Source organism: Hippichthys cyanospilos, chromosome 4 (assembly GCF_059441005.1).
Source record: "Hippichthys cyanospilos isolate Australia breed blue-spotted pipefish chromosome 4, RoL_Hcya_1.0, whole genome shotgun sequence".
In the NCBI taxonomy this organism is placed as follows: domain Eukaryota; kingdom Metazoa; phylum Chordata; class Actinopteri; order Syngnathiformes; family Syngnathidae; genus Hippichthys; species Hippichthys cyanospilos.
The window spans coordinates 8,621,544-8,644,912 of record NC_142372.1 but is presented as its reverse complement, the minus strand read 5'-3'; the positions used below and the strand labels follow the sequence as shown (position 1 = coordinate 8,644,912).

General features: G+C 39.7%; 1 protein-coding gene across 5 annotated transcripts in view; it reads right to left on the bottom strand.

Annotated features, from left to right (window-relative positions):
• The window catches only part of shf (Src homology 2 domain containing F), a 75,242-nt gene extending 52,215 nt beyond the window's left edge, over positions 1-23,027 (bottom strand). For all 5 annotated transcript variants that reach the window (XM_088413913.1, XM_088413916.1, XM_088413914.1 and 2 more), the window contains exons 1-2: positions 22,327-23,027; positions 4,468-4,600 (exon numbers count right to left, since the gene is read on the bottom strand). In XM_088413913.1, the coding sequence (XP_088270039.1) occupies positions 4,468-4,600; positions 22,327-22,758 (565 nt within the window). In that variant the 5' untranslated portion in view covers positions 22,759-23,027. The remainder of the gene's footprint in view (positions 1-4,467; positions 4,601-22,326) is intronic.
• Between the last annotated feature and the right edge of the window lie 342 nt (positions 23,028-23,369).

Here is a 23,369-nt window from a genome sequence, read left to right as displayed (position 1 = left end):
TTTGTCACAGTTTGTATGCTAGTGTATATCCAAGCAGCAACTATTGCAGGCCACATGTCAGAGATCAATAAGGGTTTTACCTCACATACCATATAATCAGGCATTTTCAAAAAGCAAGTAAGATTGAATAAAATGTGAACAGCTAGTATGCTAACACACAGTAAAGTGTATAACTTTTCGTTCAGAATCCTATGAACTGCTTTGTGCAACTTATACACCATAAACGAATGGTGATGAAATCCAACCTCCGTGGCTAAGGTAATAACAAACCAAAAAAGGCGTCTCTTCCGGCATCCCCACCTGTGATTATTTAGTTGCTGTGGTATTCCAGGAATGGCCACACTGACAGTTGAATGTGGATATGTGTCACTGGTAAACGCAATAGAATGTATGAGTGCATATGTGTGTGCATGTGTGTGTGTGAGAATGTTGACGAGCCCAAAAATACCCAAGGGTTTAGCGCCAGAAGCGGGCTGCCTTTTACCTATAACATACTTTGATCGGGAGGGAGGGACGGACGAACAGTGAGAGAGTTCTGCAGCAAACTGACACAGCAAACTGACACAGATTTTATGTGTTTCATTTTCTATAGTTAGGTTGAGTTTCAAATGAAAACTAATAAGTGCTTAACATGCTAATATGGTAAAATAAGATTAAGCATGGGATAAGCAGGTAGAGAAATAGGATGGATGGATGATAATATGAGTCCAATGATTTTTATGTGAGCATGCTAAGAAAAGAAAAAAAAAAAAAACACCTGGACTCACACATTCACATTCAAAGTTGATATTGTAAAGGCTGACGCGTGTAGACACAAAAAACACACCAGGCATGCTGGGAAGACGTATACTTGTGCACAAGCAGGAAATGCACAGACATAGTGGAGGGTGTGGATGTCTTGGCATGACTGCAGGTGGACCTGCAGCTCCCTCGCAGTAGGGAGGCCGCATTGCGTTTTCGGGTTAGGGAAGTCATGGCATGCCCCTCCGACGCATCCGTAAATCAAACAAAGTACGACAGCAGTCTTTGTGTATTCAAGGCGTGTAGATTGTGTAATGAAGAAATCGTCATTGCTTTTTAAACCAAATCTGCTTTCCAATCCCTTTCCATTTTAGGCTTATTATTTTGGACAGGGCAATTAAAACTTGATTTACTTCCACTCTAGACTGCTGAATTAATAGATTTTTTTTTTAAACACATCTTTTCATACACTGTATAATTTTACAGGTCGAGTTCACTTTATGAGGGAGTTTATGAATGACATCGCAATGGCACTAAATCAAAAACTAGCCTGGACATGAGCTGCAAATAGGGAAACTGGTGTTGATATGTTCAGCTTTGGCTGTCCGTCGGTACCATCTGTGAAGAATTGAATAGTAGCAAAGCTAAACAAGGCAGACTTGTGTACTGTGAACCCTTAAAAGGTGAAAATTTCAGGTGATGATAAAACACTGTAACTGTATTAATGTTTTAAAACCGAATTATGTCACATATATGATCTGAAAATACTATTATTTCAAACTCATCTCAAAACATTACCTTTAAAATACCTTTAGATACTTCCCAAAATATGCACACAAATAGCTCAGTTTCAATGAGCCATTTTTTTCATGTCTTTGACTCAGTGATTCAAAGATACACTCATTTCTTAAATGCATACTAAATAAACATACACAACTATATGGGTCAATTGATGTCTCATTTAAAAAAAAAAAAAGGAACCCGTAAAATGCAAAGCGTTTGTTAAAACGTGAAGAAGGATATCAAATAGGATGAAAAGAAAACATCTCGTGTTCGAAGGAAACCACAAAAGTGATTTTATATCGACAAGCGCTGCCAACCTAGTTTAGCGTCTCCAGACAAGCAAAAATAAAAGCAAATATACCTCAATTTAAAACTCATTCGAGTGCTGCGGCTGCCAAAAGAAAAAAACAGTTGCTCTGATTTCTCTTCTTTACAGCCACTAGCAGCTAGGAGAGGGTGATAAATCTTTGTTACTTTCTTCTCCTTACTCGGCTGAGGCAACGGCTGGGCCAGGGTCAAACTAGTAAGACAGATGAAAACAAGAGATTGTCTGGAGGCCACGAGAAGAAAAAAACTGCAGAGACACAGAAACACACTTTTGTCATGCTATAGACCTGTGATGGGACTGTGTCAGAAGTTGAGAAGTTTGTGAGCTTCTTTACCATATCCATCTTACATCAAGACTAGCAAGAATTTTGATGAAATTGTACTGCCCACTGTGAGAGAGCTTGCAATTTGCAGGCACATAGAGAAGGTAAACATTTACATTTACCTAAATTCATACCACATTTTAGAATGTAACATGGAAAGGAGCTGAAATACACAAAAAAAATCCACACAAGTAAGGGGCGAACATGAAAGCTCTGAATAGTAAGCCAAGCTAGCCAAGACAGCTAAGATTTGAAACCGGAACCGTGTTGAAAGTGTTATTTATAAACACTAAACTGAATTCTGTTTCCAGCACAAAAAAACAGATGCCTGATTTTCACATACAAAATTAATTTCCAAAAGAGGTGCAAATAATTGACAATTAATTAATAATCAAATAATCATATAGAGACTGACAATTATACAAATCCTTAAAATGTCAAACTCTTAACACTAAATATTCTCATATTTCTTTAATCTTCTATGAAAGCAGATTATCACTGTATTGAATCAAAATGGGACATAAAGTGTGTATTCACACATGCACTGTTTGGTCCAAAACATACCAAACAAAAACATACTAGGCTTCTATTCCAATGCTGGTCCAAACGTATTTTCCACATCGTTAAAAGATTCAGAGTTTCAACTCTATAGTATGTTTTCAAGAAAAGGTAAGCGGGCGATTAAACAACTCATACTTTGACAGGAAAAAAACAGTAATTTATGTCCTCTTTAAAAAAAAAAAAAAGCTATTGTGTTTGCATATTTGTCTTTCTTTGCCATTGCTCACAGCCACAGGATGAGTACAGTGTGACAGAGCAGTGTGGAAAATGTGGTGCATATGAGTACACCATGGTTGTGGTCTCAAGAGAAGGAAAGGAAAATGTCTTCCAAGAAAATCTCAGCATGCAGCCGCTTGTACATAGTACTTCAGAAAATAACCCTTTTTCAGAACCACTGCCGACCTTATTGTTTTTTTTTTTTGCTGTAAATCGCTTAGAGGCGGATATCATATAATTCCTGGCAAGTCGCCGCTTTTGAAACTGTTTCCAAGTCCTCGATGACACACATTTGCTTTCCGCTCTCCTGCACCTGTCATGTTAAAGCAGCACTGGGCCATCGGAAGGAGCTTTTGTGATTCCCGATGTGGAAGAGTGCAGCAAAATTACTTTGCAACAAGAACTGCACGAAGCGTGTACTGTGTTCAAGTCACAGCATGAATTTAGATACAAGTACAGTAATAGTGGCAGCCGTGCATTGCAATATTATGTTTTGCCATAGCTAATACTAAGGTGATAACTGATGGTGAAAGAAAAACCTTCAGGCGACAGTACATCATAAAGAAAATGCATGATACTAAAAAAATGATATTATATATGATACTGGATAATAAATAAAAGTTGTTAAATAGATAACTCAGAAAACACAAATTATAAGACAACAAAAATTCGTAAAAAAAAAAAAAGTTCATTCATTATTATTATTATTATTATCTATTGCGGCTAATGGCCATAAATGACTCATTTTTTTCATTGGTTTGCACTCAGCAAGTAAGTTAATTATTTACTTAATTTATTTTAGTTTTTTATTATTATTATTATCAATTAATATTAATATTAATTTATTTCGTATCAAGCCTTGAAGCCTTGTTTATATACTGCTTGTTAATCGTGATTAATAATCGTGATTTCAATATTGACCAAAATAATCGTGATTTTTATTTTGGCCATAATCGTGCAGCCCGAGTATATATCCCTAAACTGCCAACTTGACTCAACACATAAATTGTACATTCAAAAAATGTAGCGAAAGGATTAAAAGCTTCAACCAAATATAATGAAAACAAAAGTAGAAAAAAAAAAACACTCAAACAATGAGTAAAAATAAAAAGCAAACTGACAGATATATACAAAAATATAAATACATAATACAAAGTAATGGTAAAACAAAAACAAAATAATTGAATTATATAAAATGAAAAATAATTTCACACTGTGCTCTTTTTAATAAAAAAAACAACTGCAAATAATCTAAAGCAAATAAAATGCAAATATAGATATAATTTCAAACAAAGTAGTTTATTTCTCGCAAATGCGGATAAAAATGCCCACTTTCTGCAAAACTAATGAAATCAAGCCATTGTCTTCTCGTTTTTTGTTGAAATCAACAAAATTAAACAGTTAATGGTAAGCTTACCCAAACGTATCACCTAACCTGGGACGAAACTACGACTGCAATGCGACAAATATTCAACTTGTGAACATCAACAGTAAGACAAGACATCACTGCTCTTACCTGCCATCATCTTCTGGGCCTCGTAGGGTTCCATGTAGCCGTCATTCTCCGTGGTCACTTTCTCCGTGCTGGCCTGCGTGCCGCCGGCCTGCTCGGCATCAAAAGGGTCAGCGTAGTCCTCCAGGATAATGAGCTGAGGGGATACGACAAGGGGAAAGGTGGAATTGCGGTGAGATTTAGTTTTCTGCTCTGTTAAACACGATGAGGTGTCAGAAGGGTTGCGATGACAGATATGGCGGCATGCGCGTCGGACATCTACCGTCGGTCCACCAGATAAAGTAATACACACGATATGCTCCAGTACACCGCAATGTCTCAGCTTGGGGCCTCCAGCACGCTCTCTCTGCAAATGCTGCTTGACCTAATTATACGACAATGACAAGCCCACTTTTCAAAAAGTAGAGGCTTGGAGCAGGCCTGCTGGACTTTTGGACAAGCAATTTGGCAGATTTATACCCGGCTAGCCAGCCAGCGAGCCCGAGCTAATTGTAGTCTTGCGCAGTAGATGGCAATTAAGCGGACATCCTGAGACCCAAGGAACACGGCCCAAAACTCGAAGGAACACAGTGTACATATATGCGGCCTCCGAGGTTTTTAATGTATTTGCATCTATGAAGTATTTCCTTTCTTCCAGCTCTTAAAAAAGCAAATACAGTTGTTGTCTTGTGAAAAGAAGTCTGAGGCCTAAGGGGAGCCATCTGTCCTCCCTGGACAAGGGTGCTAATAGAGAGGTGTGAGTGGAGGAGTTTTTGCCTGCTGTTAAGGAGTGATTTGTTGAGACTCTATATTATTCCAGTTTGAGATTCATTGCTCTTACAGTGTGACAAGGCTAATGTGCATCCTGGACTAGCTACCAGTCAATTGGAGGATACAATAAACAAACAACTTACGAAATATTTGAAAATAGGTTGAGTCTATTTACGTATTTCAATAAGTTGCCAGCTAACACTAGGAAGCATTTATTTTTTTTTTTTTTTTGCGAGAGGAGCCCCTAAACAGGCACTGGCCGCCCCCAATTTAATAGATAGTAGAGTGTTTTTAATTTTTAAAATTGTCTATGGGTGAATGAAAGTGTGATTTTTTTTTTAATGTGTGCCGCAACTGACAAGCGACCAATCCAGGGTTCACTCAAATCTCACCCAGTCAGCAAGGATAGACTCAAGCTTCACCACAACCTGAATGAGAAAAAGTGTCAAATCTCTACTACAAGCCTCCTCCTGCCTTAGACCCAAGAATGGCGAAGAACACATAAACAAGCACATGTTCATTAAAGAATGAATTGTACGTCGATCCTATTGACAACTGTAGAAAATTGATGGTTCTAGTTTATGGCAGTTTTTAAATTATTTATTGTGGTTACATTCCTTGACAAACCTTCAATTTTAACCAGGGTGTGTTCACTTTCTATTACAAGCCAATATTTTTCCCAGAAACATGGAGAGTGACAGCAGCCCTCATGAGTCAACGCTACATGCCACAACTCCACAATGTGTCAATATTTGAGATTATTTCGGTGAGAAAATCAGTTGTGACAGGAAAGCTGCGGGCTAAACAGCCATCTCAAACTATTTGTGGCACCAGTCGATAGAATCCACCCTTTACCGAAAATCAACCTCTTTACAACATTTGTTGACTGTGTTATGACATCACTAGTAAGGTCATGACTTCCAATTACCTTCACAGTCCGTGAACAGGGCATTCAACAATTTCAAATCATGTCGGCACTAGTAAAACAGACTGATGTATTGGTCCAATCAGCTAAATGCTTCTGCATCAACCTGCACTACACCCTGTGACTCATGGACACTAGGAAATAATTTAGACTAAATATAAACAAGCATATCACTCATCAGAGCTATGCAGAGACAACAATCAGACAGCAGTGTGCGCGTACGCACATACCCTATCACGCCTAAAGTAATCATGCATAATATAACTATGATTTCACTTAAAGGGACACTGTGTAAGATTTGACAGTTTTTAAGTACGGACAGCAGTAAAGTGCAGCATTTACCATTGGCAGTAGCTTTAACATGGCAGCCTCCGGATAGTGCCACTCACCATGTAATATAATTTAATGATAACTAGACCTACGATTACATTTAAAACATACTGTTGGCTATTAAGAACACATTTATTTGCAAGTCTTTGAATTTTATAAACATATTAACATATTAACATATAAACATATTATAAACGTAATATTTTCTACAAAAAGAAAGCTAAAAAAATAGTATTTGGTATAATAAATTAATTTACTACCAAGAAATGATTACCCACTACATACATTATTTGACTTCATTCCCATTATATTGAAAAAAAGTTTTCCATGTTAACATTGAGAGGAAATTTAAAGTAATTAAAAACCACCAGCGAGAACGTTAATGCCTGAATGGTTGAATATAAATACACCCATTGGTGCATGATTAACCACTTTTTTCTTTTTTCTTTTTTTAAAAACAGGAACGAAAATAAATAAATTAAAAGAACATTCATACACAAGCTGTACAGCCACAACTGACACCCAGGGCCTCAACTGGCTAACTGTTAGCCGCTAACAAGAGATCACTACAGCCAACTACATTAATTTGCTGACTACTAGCTGGCTCACGAGACCAGGTCCCACCTTCCTGTTACTTCATACTATAAAGCCTAATCGTGAGTTACCTGTTCCAAACTGGCAAACTGGACTCAACCACGTGGTTGAAAGCTGGCTTTGGTGTTTAATTCTCTCGGAATATCATGTAACCCAGTAAAGCTTTAGCATACACGCTCAAAGCATGAATAAGAACTGGGGGGCATGGGGTGAATTTCCTCGCAGCTACTGTGTGTTTGTTAAATCCCCTATCTTCCAATGCTGCCCGTTTCCATCTGTTTTGGGGAAAATAACTAGGCCTTGTTCTGCCGCAGCATAATTATGGGTTCCTCAAATGTTATGCTTCTGTGAGTTTCAAGTCCAGCACAAACACGGCCCTGGTTTGTTTTTGCGCCACAAAATAAAATACATATGTTTCTCTTGCAAATAGGGGCAGCAAAAAAAAAAAAAAACCTGCAACACAAACATAAGCAACAACCGCAGGGTTCAAACGACGTCAAAATAAAAATAAATATCAAACATGATCACAGTTTGATTGCTGCCTCATAACGAGTTAGCACGAAAGCTGGAGCAGAGTTAATGGAGACGTGTGCCAAACCAATCTCTTACGCAGACCAGGACCAGGAATAAGTCAGCCTCACTACGAAAATATAATGAATCACATCAATTCCCATCCGACTGTGGTACTTCATTGGAGTGGTTCAAGGTCAGAGGCCATGGCCCAAAAAAAACACCCAAAGTGATGTAATGTGTCCCCTTGGCATTAGATTACTTGGACTTGTGTGTTGGTAGATTTAAACATTGATCAAGGTATCGATTAAGCATAGCAAAACTTCTAAGTTGGAACACCCTGGTAGTGGTATTATGGAAGAGCTCTCTGTAAATGTGTTCAAACTGCCATAAACCACAATATATGCAATTCACATGAGACCTCAGGAACTCTCCCGAGATTTCATCTATAAACCTTTGAAGCCAAATGCCCTTGTGGTTGTATAATTTGTACACTGTATTTCCACCAGAATGTGGTTGAAAACCTGCCTCAAAAAATTTGTTAGAAAAATATCGTTAAAGTTTCCAAATATTCAGGGGGGAAACTGTCCAAAGAGCAGTACAAAAATAGCCATCGTACATGATCTCACACAAGCTGTGCAAATCCTAAACCTTTCATGAATTCAGTTCTAAACCTTTTAAAGTTCAAGGCCCCAGTAGACATGTAAGTGTCCTGCGTAGTGAGTAAAATAAGTTGAATATGTGGGATGCGTTGAGTCTTTGCATGAAGGGACTCAACTTCCAAGGTCAAGCGGCGATCTTTCTCTGCATCATCATTTCTCTGTATCATCAGACAATGACTACAACATAATTAGTTCTTTTAAATTTTTGTTTTTTGGACTTGTTTAAAAATTTGTGTTCAAATTTTACTTACGTCATTGTAAATAAAGTTATAGTATAGTTAATTACATTTCCTGTGGGAGATTTAATTTTTGTAATACATTCAAACAAACTGGAACATGTTTTGTTTGACAAGACAGGCGCCACTGTAAATGCAAATCTTTTTTTTTTCTTTATGCTCAAGGTCTTGAAACACTTTCAACTGCCTTGTTATAGATCCTCATGATGCCGCAGGATGTTTGAGCATGCTTCAGGAAACAACAGCATCATTGATTGAGTTACGGGCGGAGCTGCTCCGAAAGCATGACATCATCTTTGCCTTTCCTGTTGACATAGCGTTGGACAAACGAAGGACGAGTGAGCGATGAAAACCTTGGCAGCAGCCTTCAAATGCTGCCTGAGTGCCGAGTTTAGTTAAAAAAAATCACAAAGAACTGTAATATTTGAAAGACAAAGAGATGTATGCTTTGACCTTTCCAAGCAATCGAATTGGATTTGAGATTTTTTACTAAGGCCGCTGATATTTATGAGGAAAAAATGAGAGATGAGATGTGATTTTGCAATCAGATACAGCAGCTGAGCCACTAATTTGAATGGTCGGGAGCAATTTCATTCAATTTCAGTTTCCAATGCATTTCGTTTAACCATGGGTATTAGACTGACTGGTTTAGACTCAAATGCGAAGGCTGTTGCACGCTTAAAAGGAATGGCTAGAGGCAAGATAAACCTCAACTGGTCACCAGAGATTTGCAGGGCACACATTGACAAAATACCAATTTGCACTTCCATCCATACCAATAGACAAATGAAAGTCTTCATTTAAAACACACCTTTATGGAATGTGGTGGGAAACCATAGCACAAAAATATAATTGAGAAGTACTGGGTTCGGATTTGTTTCTTACCATTTTGAAGCTGTTCTTCACGACAATACCACTTACATTGTTTATATAAAGTCCACTCCACGATAAACCGTTCTGCGAATATGCAGTTAAGTCAGTAAACACCTCCTGGCCACTAAATACAAAATATACTGGAGGTTTGGGAATGATTGGACCAAAAAAAATAATTAATTAAAAGAGAAACATTATTTTAAGCAGATTTTCTTAGAAGTGACAAACCAAAGCAGTTGTTTTAATACAAGATTAAATTAAGTTGAAGGTCAAACTTCAACCCATTCAGTAAAATAAAACGTGCAGTTTCAGAAGCTTCCAGAAATGTTTTTTCTTTTGGCTTTCTATTCAATTCAGGGAGTGCATTGCAGCAATGTTATGTTTTCACTGAGTTTGATGTTGTTTGTCAGTCAATTTCAATGTGTTTGTATTCATAACATAGTCTTTTGTTGCCCACTGGTAGGCAACAGTGTTAATCATTTATCCCCATCACATCTGAAGGGGCAATCACTATGATCAACATTCTGAAAACCCTATCAACCTGCCCCCAGTTGCCTCATTCGTAACTGTTATTGGATGCAGATGAGACGGTTAGCATTTGCAAACTGCTCCAAAATGTCTGCCCGGACCCGTGGCACTACTGTAATGACCAACTGACAGCAGGAGAAAGCATGAGGCTGCGAGCGACGAGTCGGCAATGCCCGGGGATGCACCATCTGCCTTGTGGAATGGCCAGGGTGCATCGGCACTGCAGTCGAGTTACTGTCAGGGTAAAACTCCTCACAAAATCAAAATCTGTGAGGGCTCAAATGTACAGTGGGGATTCCTTGGAAACTAAGCGGGTAATGTTTACTAAAATACGTTCATTGGAGAACTTACAATTTATCAAATATCTAGCCAGCATTTGATTCGTTCCACTTCCTGAAATAACTTCCTTTTCAATTCACTGGTTATCAGCTTGTTGTTTACTTATCAACACTGAAAAGAGCTAGAGAAAAAACAAGTAATTCTGGAATGGGATGATTCTGGCACGGTTATCAACTGCACTGGGATGATTCCACTTTTTGATCATAGTTCTTAATAAGTATAGTCCAAATCAAAGTTGTAAAAGCATAAACATCAATTTCCAGAAAAAAAAAAAAAAGACCGTAGCTGGTTAGACTTAGACTTAGAGTTGGGCAATTATTCAAAATTTAATTGCTATTTTGATCTAAGCATCTCCCAGTTTTAAATAATCAGCGTGGATATCAAGTTAGGAAATATCCATAGTGTTTAGCTAGCCCCATTCCAAAGTTTATCAAAAACTCTTGAGTTTGAATGGCCACTGTACCATTTGAATGTTAAAGTTCTTCACCATGTTTTAATGAAAGAATCTTGCAGAAGTGCCGCAAAGGCTTAAGCCTCGTCCCATTGGTACTTCTGTGTATTACTTTTGTTGCTGTTAACCCAGATTCTGAAACCCCATTTCTTATATCTGCCTGTTCCCTGGCGAGGGCAAAACTTGTTGAAATGCGCTGCAGCTCTCAGCCAATGAAGCCCTCTTCGCATCAGCGGAAACAGAGGGAGAGCATTAGTGAGGCGACCAGGCTACAACTGGCACCTGCCATTTTGGCTCAATATTTGACGGCAACAGAGATTCTCCAATTACAATTCGATTGGGGCCCTCATTCTTCCATTACATTGAAAAAAACATGGACGGGAATTGTCCTTCTGTGCACTTACGGGAGAGAGCGATAGCATATGGCTGGAGAGAGATAACAATCGGAATGGTTGCATTAGTTGTCATTTGAGCTCTCGGGCTTGGCGATGTGGCACTTCGAATAACACATTTGTCTGCTGATGGTTTATTTTTTTGACGGTCTAGATCATTCTGAGTAATTATGAGCTGCGTGTTAACCAGACAAATTCCAAGACAGGCCTCAGTTGCGCTGTTGGGAGTTTGACATTTATTCCGCGGCGGCTGCAGCAGGGATTGAGTGGAGCTCGTCAAGGTTGAAGCCCCGTGGGGAACGGCAGAAAAGTCATCAGGCTATCCAATGGAGAGAAAGCGAGAGAGACTGGCATGTGTGATTTATGTTTCATGCCACAAGGGATTTCAGCCACTGATTGCCCGATACAACACAGTGCTTAGCAGCTCAATTGCATTATAGCCTTTCAAAGGCTTTTTTTTTCTTGGCATAACTGTAGGTTGGTTTGTCAGGATGCAAAATAAGCTAGCAGCAAGAGCGCTTCAAACAAAGGAGAGAGGATAGGAGGACATTTTCGTCCACTTTATTTCTAAGCTACTGCTGTATTGACACCAATACAGAACACTCCACTCGAATCTTTAAATTCACAAGGGCAAAAAAAAAAAAAAAAAAATGCAGAAAAAAACTAGTCCAATGGCACACTATTGCCCAATTTCCACCACACGGTACTTACTCGGTACCTCACTATTGAAGGACTAGCATTAGCAAACTTAGTTCATATGAGTTACCACTGCAGGTCGCTCATTAGTTTATCAACTGTATAGTTGACATTAATATATCTAAAAGCACACTTTGTCTCTTGCTGTCCACTGAAAATGACAGCACGTGTACCTAGGGCTCAGGTAACATCTTGCAAAAGTCACATGATCAAACCCATAAAACAGTTGCACGATGATTGGTTATCTGAGCCTTGAATACATGTGTACATGTATTTTAGTTTTAAAATTCATTATAGAAAAAAACCTAACTTTTTTTACTGCTGGAAATGGCTAAATAAGCTTAGCCTTAGGCATAGCTTATAAATGGTTGCCCGGTGGCGTGGAGGCAGTATAATTTTTTAAGTCATCAAAAAAGTGCATTTTGCTGTCTGGACAGTAAAATCTTTATCACCAAAAATACCCAGCCGATCAAACTATGTCGTCATAACATGACATATTCGGATGACAGCTGAAGAATTGCGGGAAATGACAGAATTTGTGCAAAATTACAACTCTTAACATGCACAAATAAAAATGTAAACCATATTTGTGCGGAATCTCCTGGTTGAATTGAGATTTCTTTATAGACAAACTGTTAAAGTTGTAAGGGTCATGTAGTCACCCTTTGTAAAGTCCTGGCAAAATCTCTAAATGTCTCGCTCTACCACTTGAACAACCAACAAGATAAGTAGATCTGGTCTGGTCCAGTAGTAAATCAGTGTCAAAGTGGCATGTGGGTCAAACAACTAAAGAATAGAGAATGGAAGATGGAGTTAGTCTGCACTTTGAAGCGATAACCTATTTTAAGCCTGAATTGCCGGACTAGTGCGATTTTTTAAATGCTTTTAAGTTTGCGCTGATTGATTAATTACCTCATTTAGCTGTCTCTCTCCAAAACTACTGACCATATCGCAAAGTGCTTGGCCATTTTGTGTAAGTCATTTGGCACGATGCAATACCCACTATCAGTGCTGTTGTGTTTGTCAGCGGCAACTCTAGTTACCATTAATCACAGCAGCCTTTACAAAGGACTGAACTGCATTAAATATCTCCCAGACAGATTGGGCAGATGGCGCACAGGGCTGCGTTTTACCGCCGACACAAAGCCGACTTTAATGAAACTTTATGGAATACATTTCTAAAAGCATCACAACTGCTGCTCGACTATTCTCAGGCAAAATGATGTCTTTCCTCTAAAGGCCTACCGAGAGTTTAGAGAAGGTAATCATATTATTGGATTTGCTATGAAGACATTTTTCTCAATCAAGCTGTGTGAGCACTTTACTTGAGGGCAACTGTGGGTTGTTTTTTTTGCAGGTGAATTCATTTGCTTTGCTTTAATCTAATTGAGGAATCATCTCGGTGCAGCAATTTGCGTACACGTGAATGAGCATGTCAAGCACAACAAATAGGGACTTCAGTAAGGGGGGCCATGATAAAAACAAGGTTACATTCTCACATGTGCCCCGATAATTTATTCATAAAAGTCTCTTCTATTTTTGTTGCAATTCAGCCCGAGGAGTGCAGTTTTGGTAGATGTTGAAAGGATTCCATGTTGAACATGAGCAGCCATTAGTTTCATCTCCCTCAGAGACATCTGTGCCGCAACGCTTACAACAAATTTATTACCAACCCCACTCCCACTTTGAGATTAGGAACGTCTGCGCTTCAGATCTTTGCATTTCTGCCTATGCGGGACACCTTTAAGCTGAGTGTAGTTCGCACGGGGAAAGCTTCCAGAGTCGTGATATCACTGGACAGACTGCAGTGGCAACAAATTGCCAAAATATCGACACCACACGATCTGTAATTAAATGATTTGTATGACATTTAGAGTGCAGCTGGGTCATCCTCTATGCAGATGTAAACTGCATCATCATTTGATTTATGACAGCTCCATAGAATACCCTATGAAATAAAGTAATTAATTATGTATGTACGATCCTTAATCGGATGATTTAATCAGTCAGCAGATTAATCAGTTGGACCTCATCAGAAAACATACTGAAAAATACCTGGTACATTCTGTTCTAATGTTCTGGCATAGTTATTATAACCCCTAAGTCACTATATTTGACGCAACCCCGGACCATCACAAAAACCCATCGGTGTAGACTACCTGCGCCATCTACAGAGAATACTACGAGTCCAATTTGACAACAATCTCTAGCAAATATACATCACCTCTATCTCCAAGATTTACTTGGAGCATGCGAGGATTTAAAAACATCACATACAGCGTAGACGCAGTTATGGGGTTTCAGCCCACACGAGAAGCGAGCAGAGGCCCAGAGTTGTGCCGTATAAAAAGTTCCTTTAATATACGATAGATATTCAAGATGAAGTACTTGGTGACACGCTTGACGGCACCCAATTTCCTTCCTGTGCCACCCCTCTGGACCCCCTCTGATAGGTTTATTGGCAAGATTGCTGCAGTACAATAGTGCTGGTGCAGCAGCGGAATGCTGAAAAGTTATAAACTATGTTAATCCCGCATGCGCTGTAATTACAAGGGAAATGCTAATTTGTGGTTTTCTTCTTTGACAATGCGTGGGTACGGCTTAAAGAGGGGAAATGGCCAAGATGCAAGGATGCTGATGAATACTGAGAGGTTTGGGGTAATATTGGGCTGAAAGTAGAGCACTACAAAACAACATCTCAACAACATCATCACAGAGCCACAACAAGACACGAGGACAACTTGATGATGAAACGTGGCCTCAGATGGCCTCTTGTGCAGACGTCAATAGAGAATCCTCAGACAGGGTGGAGTCTCAAATCGCTGCTATGTAGCTCCGCTTCAAGTGACAATCGCCAATCAGTTACCACAAAGGAACGTCATCAGTGGCTCATGTGGCTGCCACAGTGCAATTGCTATTTGACACGCTTTTGGACATCCGGGTTTTTGCTCCAACCGGAACAGCCGTGAACATTTAACCCTTGGTTATATTTTTCAGCAAAGCAAGGCAAGCACAGACTTGTCGAGTTAAAAAGGGAATGTCGCCAAGCCGTAAACACTTCCTGTCAGGAAGGGAGCACTTCCTAAATCCTGGAGTGAGGGAGCTACGGCAAACAATTGCAGACATTGGCTGACTTTCTCAAACTGCATATTGAGGGGAGTAGTGACTTTAGTTTTTGTTTTTTATTTTTTTTGGCAGATTGGCTATACAAGAAACACATTCGTCACTTTAACTTTGGCCCAAAATATTAAGTCAGGTCTAAAATAGATAGGTCCAATTACATTTTTGTTTTCAAACCAGAAATAATGAAATAGCATTTTCAAAAATAGGCTATGATTTACTTGTTAGTGTGATTTCACACTTAAGGGGGAAGTCAGCCCCAAAATGTATATACATATGTGGCCCAACTAGTCTAAACAAAGAATTCTAATTGATATTATGTTCGTGGACTTGTTAATTCACATGCTTTCATCTCTCAGATATCAACCAGTTTTACAGTTTGCTTGCACCTGAAAAAAACATCACAGTTGCTCAGGGCTCAGGTAATGACCAATCGTGGCTTGCCTGTTTATCGATAGAAACCATGATTGGACATTACCTCAGTCCTGAGCAACGGTATGGTCCATTTTAAATTGATAGCAAGCGGCAAAATGGCTGCGCCCTGAGTTCAATAAAAACAGGTGGATGTCGTTACTTAATTCATAGTATACATATTGTTGTGTATAGGTATGCACGACATCTGCATGTATATATGTATGGATGTCTATGCATGTACATATGGATGTGCATATATGCAGTATGTACTACAGATCTTTACAGTATATACATGTAGATAAATGTAAATATACATGGACATGCACAATCACGCAAAGAGAAAAAACACGCAGAATTGCACACCCACAGATGGACACGTGCAATCAGAAGTTTAAAGATCAAATTAACTGCAGGTTATAGTGCTGTTGAGTGAATTTCACCCTTAAGATGAATATGCCTGGCTCTTTTTAAGGAGTGTATATTGAAATTAAGACATGATACATTACAATATCCATATCTAGTCCTTCCATTATACATGTTCTAGTTGGTGTTGGAGTTAAAGTGTGTGTAAAGAGAAATGTTCCATCCCGTTAAGTCGAGGCTCCAATTTAGAAATCACAAGCCAGCAGGGCGTCTGGCGACCTCCTGTCGAGCAGCACAAAGAAATAATAGCAAGGGAATGAAGAACTGCACTATGATGTGGAAAAAATACCACTTGGGTAAAGCATATGCTCGCATAGATTTGACTAGTGGAAAGAAGAGCCATATGCCGATTCCTCACGTCCATTTAATCAGTGGTTTGCGAGAATTTGCCCAGCCGCCAAGACTCCCCGAGGCGACACGCGCTGTCATTAAAGAAAATGGATGACATGTGTCGAGAGCGGCCGTTTGAGGCCTAATTGTGACCTGGTGGAGTTGTTTGAGTGAGCTGGTCAGGACAACACAATTGGAAAAGACAGCGGGTAAGCTTGATTGCAGCAAAGGGTGATTATAAAAGGCCATCTGACCACTTTTGAGCTCGCTGTTTATAAATCCCCGAAACCATGACTAGTTATTATATTCAATAATGCTGGATTACAGCATAGCAATGTTTGTGCAACGAGCTATGTGGATGACTAAATTATATCGAAGGCTTTCCAGTGTTTTCTTGATGGGATGACATCATGCCAACAAGTGGAGGCAAATGGGGCGTAAACATAAATCCAAGACAACTGAGCAACTTCCTTTTCCCAAAACTTCCACTTCATAGACAGGCTTTCAGAGAATGCATGGCATGACAGTCATTGGGTATTTTTTGAGCTGGTGAGTAACTTGTTGACATGAGTAACCCAAGGTGGTACTAGGAAAAATTCCTGAGACACTTCAAATAGCTCAGGAAGCCTGTGGCGTCCCGCAACACCGAAAAAAAGCACGTTACAATCGCAGTTTTGAGTTGAAGATGCATGATGGAAAATGCTACACAAATAGTGGGGTATTTTTCAATGAAAACTGAGCACGTTAAAATGACTTTTTTGTACACGCTGTTGCATATCTTTGGTATTAAACATCCAACCCTTAAAAGGATGCTTTAGAGCCAAACATGGAGAATGTATTACACTATGACTTCAGATGTGGCCTTTTAGATTTCTTGCCAAGCACCCTCAAATGGACACTGTTACAAAACATGATGGACTCTGATGTTTCATCCATTTTGGGAACTCTGGAAAAAAAAGACACTCACGAGCCATATTGATGAGAGTGCAACTGACGTTTCTCAGGCTATCATGTTCCGAGATGAGAACTAGATAAGGCCCTGATATTGAACTGCAAAGGTGAGAGGCCAGGGGAACACATTTCGGCTGTAATCTGAAAACTACCTGCACTATAAGAAGCAAGAGGCAAAGAAATTGTTTTTTTTTCATCTTTTTATGTGAGAGTGAATGACATCAAATGTATTAAATTGAATAATTATCTCACTTAAGTGAGAGCCCCTCTGGTTGTTTGCAGGGTATGAAAAAAAAATATTTGCACTACACCGTGCGCTCGGTTTACAAAACGAATGATTATAGTTTGTTTTGAGTTTTATAAGAATTAAAATGTAGTTTCAGTTAGCTTCAGTTTTTTTTAATTGTCTTTTTATTTTAATTTATTAACTAAAATGGTTTATCAATTCTAGTTTTGGTTCTATTGTTAGTTTTTGTTAACTACACAGCTATAACAGAGCTAACACAGCTATACCGAGCTGTACTTACGTGCCGTCAATAACCATTTGAATATCTGAAGATTTATGACATTCTGGTTTTTAAAGGCGACATAAACAGGTGGACTCACTTGAATAAGCTCATATTCGGATTTTTTAAAACCCATAAGACACTTCAGTTACCCTTTTTCAAACCAAAATATGTGGTCATGTAAACCCATTTGTGTTACCTCCATTGAATGGGTCATTGATTTGAGTTATGTGCATGATATAGCTGCAAATAATCTAGGTCTTTTCAGAACAAGGTATTTTTCAGGTAACATGGTTATCAAATTCATATTGTTAGGGCGCATTTTAATTTGCTGTTTTGACACTTAGTCAGACCATGGAAGATCATGGACTCGACTTTGTACCACCTATTGTTTCTAAGTGCTGTTCTACACAGAACAGCAACACTGGGGGGGAAAGGTGGAAAAATGCCAGCTTTTACAAGCATTAATAAAGAGTTTTTTGAAATGCTGAGCTAAGTTTTCTTGTAGTACAAGAGGCTCACTGAGGACAAGTACCAGAATGAGCTCAGTGCAAATTTGTTTCTATGTATAGATGTTTCTGTGCAAGCCGGCTCTACACGACTGGAGCAGCCTATTCCCCTGCGCACAAACACACACTAATGATGGCTGGCAACGAGGATGCCGCAGTATCCTCCGCGCCACCGCATTTTGTTTACTTTTTTTTTTTTTCATTTTGCAGCTCATTGTCACTTTCTCAGCGCCCTTGACTAAAAGTTGAGGGCAGCGATGAGCTAGCCGATGAGGCCTATAATGAGTTCGGAGGCGGAATGAGAATTGATCACCCCTCTTGACGCCGTCTAGCATGAAGGGCTTGCCGTCATTAAAAACAACACAACATCACAACCCTAATAAAACACAAGGTAGTCCTTTTCTATGCAATGGTCAACAAGAATACTCAAGTCAAAAATTAAGTCTACATTGTCATAAATTATGTAATAAAAATGCATCGTTAAAGGTTGATGTAAGTGGGTACTGCAATTTAGAGTCTATGTTTTAGGGTCACTCTCTAGCCATCTAAAGGCGGACCCGTTTTAGAGTTCTTATGTTCTGCAGTTCATTTGTAAAATGAAGATTGAACTTACTTTCAGAGAATTTGGGTCAAATTCAGAACCCTATGACCTAAATTGTAAGGCAGTGGACTGAATGTGAGCAATTTAGTTTTCCCCTCCTTCTCTAATAAGTAAAAATAAACTTGGTAAATAAGCCTTCATTCTTCTATTGGCATTCTGTTAATCAGCAAAGTGCTGATATAATTAGCGTTCATCAGTCAAGTAATTAAAACATCGATGCACCCAGGCACAGAGGAGCTGAGTCACTTTGTGCAATGTTTTTTTCAGATTCCATTGGTTTTTGTCTGTATTGTTAGTACTGCTCTAGAAAAGAAGAGGTTTATGATTTTTTGTCAGATTACTTTTGTGCCTTGATACTGTAGCATTACGACTTCTAATAAATTAGCATTTATTTTGATCTACAGTATTTTCATAATTTGTTACCAACAGCAGCGCAAAATGTAAATGTAGTCTAGCTATTTTTTGTACTGTTAGCAAAACAACTACTCGCACTTTAGCTTTTTATCAAGTTATAGTTCCAAGTACCTGTTTACAAGGCAAGTGTTTTATTAATTTTTATTGACAACATCAAAATACAAAGCAATACCTAATGCTTTATATATTTGGCACTTTTTTTGTATTCACTTTACTATCTTGCTTTGTTTTGTCATTTATTTTTGCATTTCAATTGTGAATATGCTAGCGTTTAATCCATTGTTACTACAAAATGACAAAATGTAAACCCCTTATCAATGTGTCTTAAAGTTCTCTTTATTAGGGTTGCCATCCAGTTGTATGGTAGCATTGCAACTCGCATGTTAGCATTTGATCATTTTTGAAAACCTAATAGATGGCAAGAGAGCCAAATCAATAATACAAACTTTTAGCATGTTAGCATTTGATCATGTTTCATGAAGTAAGTCACGACACAGCAAATTGTAAAATCCTGACTAATCACCTTTTATGCTTTTCTTACTCAAGTTGTTATCTTAATATGTGCGTACATGACAGTTGTTACCATGCTAGCCTTTTATACAATTACATTATATATATGACAAGGGCTAATGTAGAGTATAACCCCTAAGAATCCGCCAAAGTGTTTTCTGTCTTGTTGTTTTTACCCACTCCAGCCCCAAAAAGGCTCCTGCATCACTCAAGTTAAAATGAACATAAAGATTAGAAATAACATGTACAAAACACACTCACTGTCTGTGTTCCATTTTTTCAATTCATTTCATATTCTTGTGAAATACAAAGCGTCTACTTGGTTCTAAAATCAATACGAAGAGAGAATCAGCCCAAGTAAGCATCGCACTTCACAATCTATACAACACTTGTGTCAAACCCTCAGCACCTGACGAGAAACCTTTAAAGCCAATCTCTCTGTGTGCTGCTCAAGAGAGCCGGGCTGTCAGCACTCATTTCACATCGCGCGTACTGCTCAGCATGCACAGCACAGCACACAAAGTGGTCCGTTAAAGCCAATGTGTGTGAGAGCGTACTACCGATGTGTAATCTGTTTAATCAGCTTGAACAGCTGCACTGGTTGAAGCAAAATGATATTTTTGGGGAACGGGGGCCTGTTTGCTTCACATATTTAACACAGAAGTGGAGGGCTGATAAAACCAAGCTGCTGATCTTCAGGCATATGGGAAATATACTTTGGATGGCAATAACAGTTGTTTTCTGAAAGCAAGGTGGGTGGGCGTAGGAAAACAAGACACAGATTGTGCACAACAAGTATGGCGATGTTAACAAGATACAAGCAAAAAGTTACAACCTACAAGTTGACTCTGAAGTCACCTCGACGGTGCTACAAAAAACCTACCCTGAATATAACACCGAAAGTGGATGCTATTATGATGTATTAGCAGCACAGTTCATAACTATGGTCAGGAAAACAACTCAAAATTAATATTTAAAGATGCAAGTTGTGATTGTGTTTACACTTCACACAGTAGTTGTATGTTGTTTGTGAACATGGGCCACAAGCATTCCACACACCCAGATAACACAAGCGCGTCCTTAACCTTGCCGGCACCTGACTTCTCAGGTTTCTCCCGAGTGTGTGTGTGCATGTGTGTGTGAATTCCTGAGAGGCCAGGACATGACAAAGTGCGCCGAGATGCATTCTGCCTGCCTGTCTGTCTCCACGCCGACTTTGTGCTGACACAACAACACCCTGCAGAGTACCGTTGAAAAGCACGGACGCAAGTGTTGTCTTCTTAGCAATGAACTAAACTTAGTGGTAAGTGTTGTTTGACTCTCAGTTTGGCTCTCTCACATTCTGTAGATTCTAGAGATAATGTAGATTCTAAATTACCTGTAGCTAGAATTATGACTCTAAATGCACCTTATATTTGACAGGTGATCAGTCCAGGATATATCCCACTTCTTGCCCAAAGTCTGCTGAGATGGGCTGCAGCTCATCTGTGATACTGTATTTATAAGGACAAGTTAAAGACATTTTTTTTTATTTTTAAGAGCACAAAAAAAACTCACATTATTATCCAAATCCGTAATCAATAGACAAAAAAAAAATCGTACTTTTACAGGCAATGCCTCTATGAACACTGCAACTCAGAAATGAAAGTGATTAGTTGCCACACTTGTGCAAAATAGCTTGCTGATTTTACAATGACTGAAAATGGAACTCTACACGAGCGTTTCACGTCTAGATTAACATCTTGCTTCATCGTGCTACTCCTCAGCGCAGATAAAATCCTTGCATTGCAATGACATATTGGCCATGACCAGATATTCGACTTTGGTCAATGTTGTATTAAAACCAATTACTCTTGTATTTCGTTTTAATTTGACTTCATTTGCATATTAGTATTAGCATACAGTCAGTGCTGCCATGTTTGACAAAATGACTGCTTCTTTGTGAGTTTTGAAAGTCTTCTGTCATGTTTGTCATGATGTGGGTATCAACGAGTGTCCAATAAAAAGACACTACAGCAGAATTTATCCCGTATATTTTCTTTGCACTTCACTGCAACTTCACCGCAACTACATTTTTTGATTAGGGCATTTTCCCTCCACTATATTGTCTTTATTTAAAGTTAAGTTAAGTTGGTTAAAAAAATCAGCTTTGCACAGCATGATATTTCCTCAGTCAGCTTTATGATATGGGAGACGCTTTATGGCCTGAGATGACTTTCAGTTAACAGCTGTGCATTGCAAGAGGTAGGCTAATAGCGTGAATTCCTCGACCTCTTAATGTATTTGAGACCATTTTAAATGATGGAAGTTTCCAAACTTTTGACCAGCATTATACCAATATAATGCATACACCAATATACCAATGCATTATACAAATATAGAGCATATTATACATATATGTATAATGTGCATTATACAAAACAAAGATCAATTGTGCTGCAAGGATCACTGAATGCGCCAGGACGAGCGTAAAAGTATTCGCAGTACAAAGTGAAAGTAAGTTTGCTTTTCATGATTACAGATCTGGTGGGTCGCGAGTGGACCGCGTTCAAGAAGCACTCCGTGCCGCGCAGATTAGTCATTAGTAGGAAGTGGGCCGCGGCTCGCACCGTGGGACAAGTTCCACCGGTTGTCACAAAGTGGGTCAACCCCTCAAAGTTGACAATATTCCGATTTTTTTTAACTGCACGTAGAACGCGGCAGTTTAAAGCTCCCGGAACACAATACAATCGGCGGACCAGTCTATGTGTACATATCGGATCGTGTTAGCTTGATTTTCGCAGAAAAAGTTCACCTACCTTCTCCTTGTTTTCTTGCTCCGTTGGGGGCGATGTGGGCGATTTCACGCTGCCCACGGCGACTGCTTGAGCGACCACCGCACCACCGCCTCCTCCTCCACCACCAACACCCTGCGCCGGGTTGCTCTTCTCCACCGTCTCCACCTTGATTAGTCGGTGCTTGGGTGACACGTACTTCATGTCCGGCGAGCCCACGGCGAACGCAATATTTCCACCGGGAGTGTAAGGGTCCTCGAAGTCCAGCTCCTTTTGGAGTTTGTACGCGGCGAGAATGTCCGGCTGAGCGGGACTCAGCGTGAAAGTGGCCCCGGGTTGGAAGCCAGGCGCGCCGGGCACACCGGTGAGGCAGTGTCTGTAGTCCGGCTTCGGAGGCGCCGGAGGGGGTGCTTTGGTAGTTTTGAATCCGAGGTGCTCCTTGAACCACTTGGCCATGCTGCCAGAGCATCGCTTACGACCCGAAAATGACGGCACTTCGTTGTTGTTTATTAAGTTCCAGGAGTTCGAACCTGGCAGTGTGGAATGAAGTCCGTGGGTCAGCCGGGAGCCACAGCCGGCCGGGTGGCGTGGGAGGGCTTCGCCGGAGGCACTTTTCCGCTGTGGAAGTCTGACACGCGCACTCACACAACAAACACACCACGCTCACGTTCGCTCTCTACTGTGGTGTAATGTATGCGCGTGTGTGTGTGATGTGTGTGCGCTTCACACACGTCACGTTTCCACGCTGCGCAACATGGGAGCGACTATGAGGACACGCCCCCTACTTTCTTCCTCCCCACGTTACTTTTCCAAGCAACCTGGTCTCCGTTACCTGATAACGTTCATTGCCCCCTGCTGGACGGTCCAAGCAATGCAAGCCAGCGCCAACTGCGAAATCCACTTTGGAAGCTCTCGCGTGACGTCATTGTCCGTTTTTGTGTGCTCGTGCTGCATTCTTCACAGGTAGGGAATAGGAACTGTGCAAATTTTGTGTTTCCGTGGAAAGTTTTAAAAATTATGGAAAAGATGGATGGTTGATGGGTTGAAAGACTGGCAGATGCAGTGGC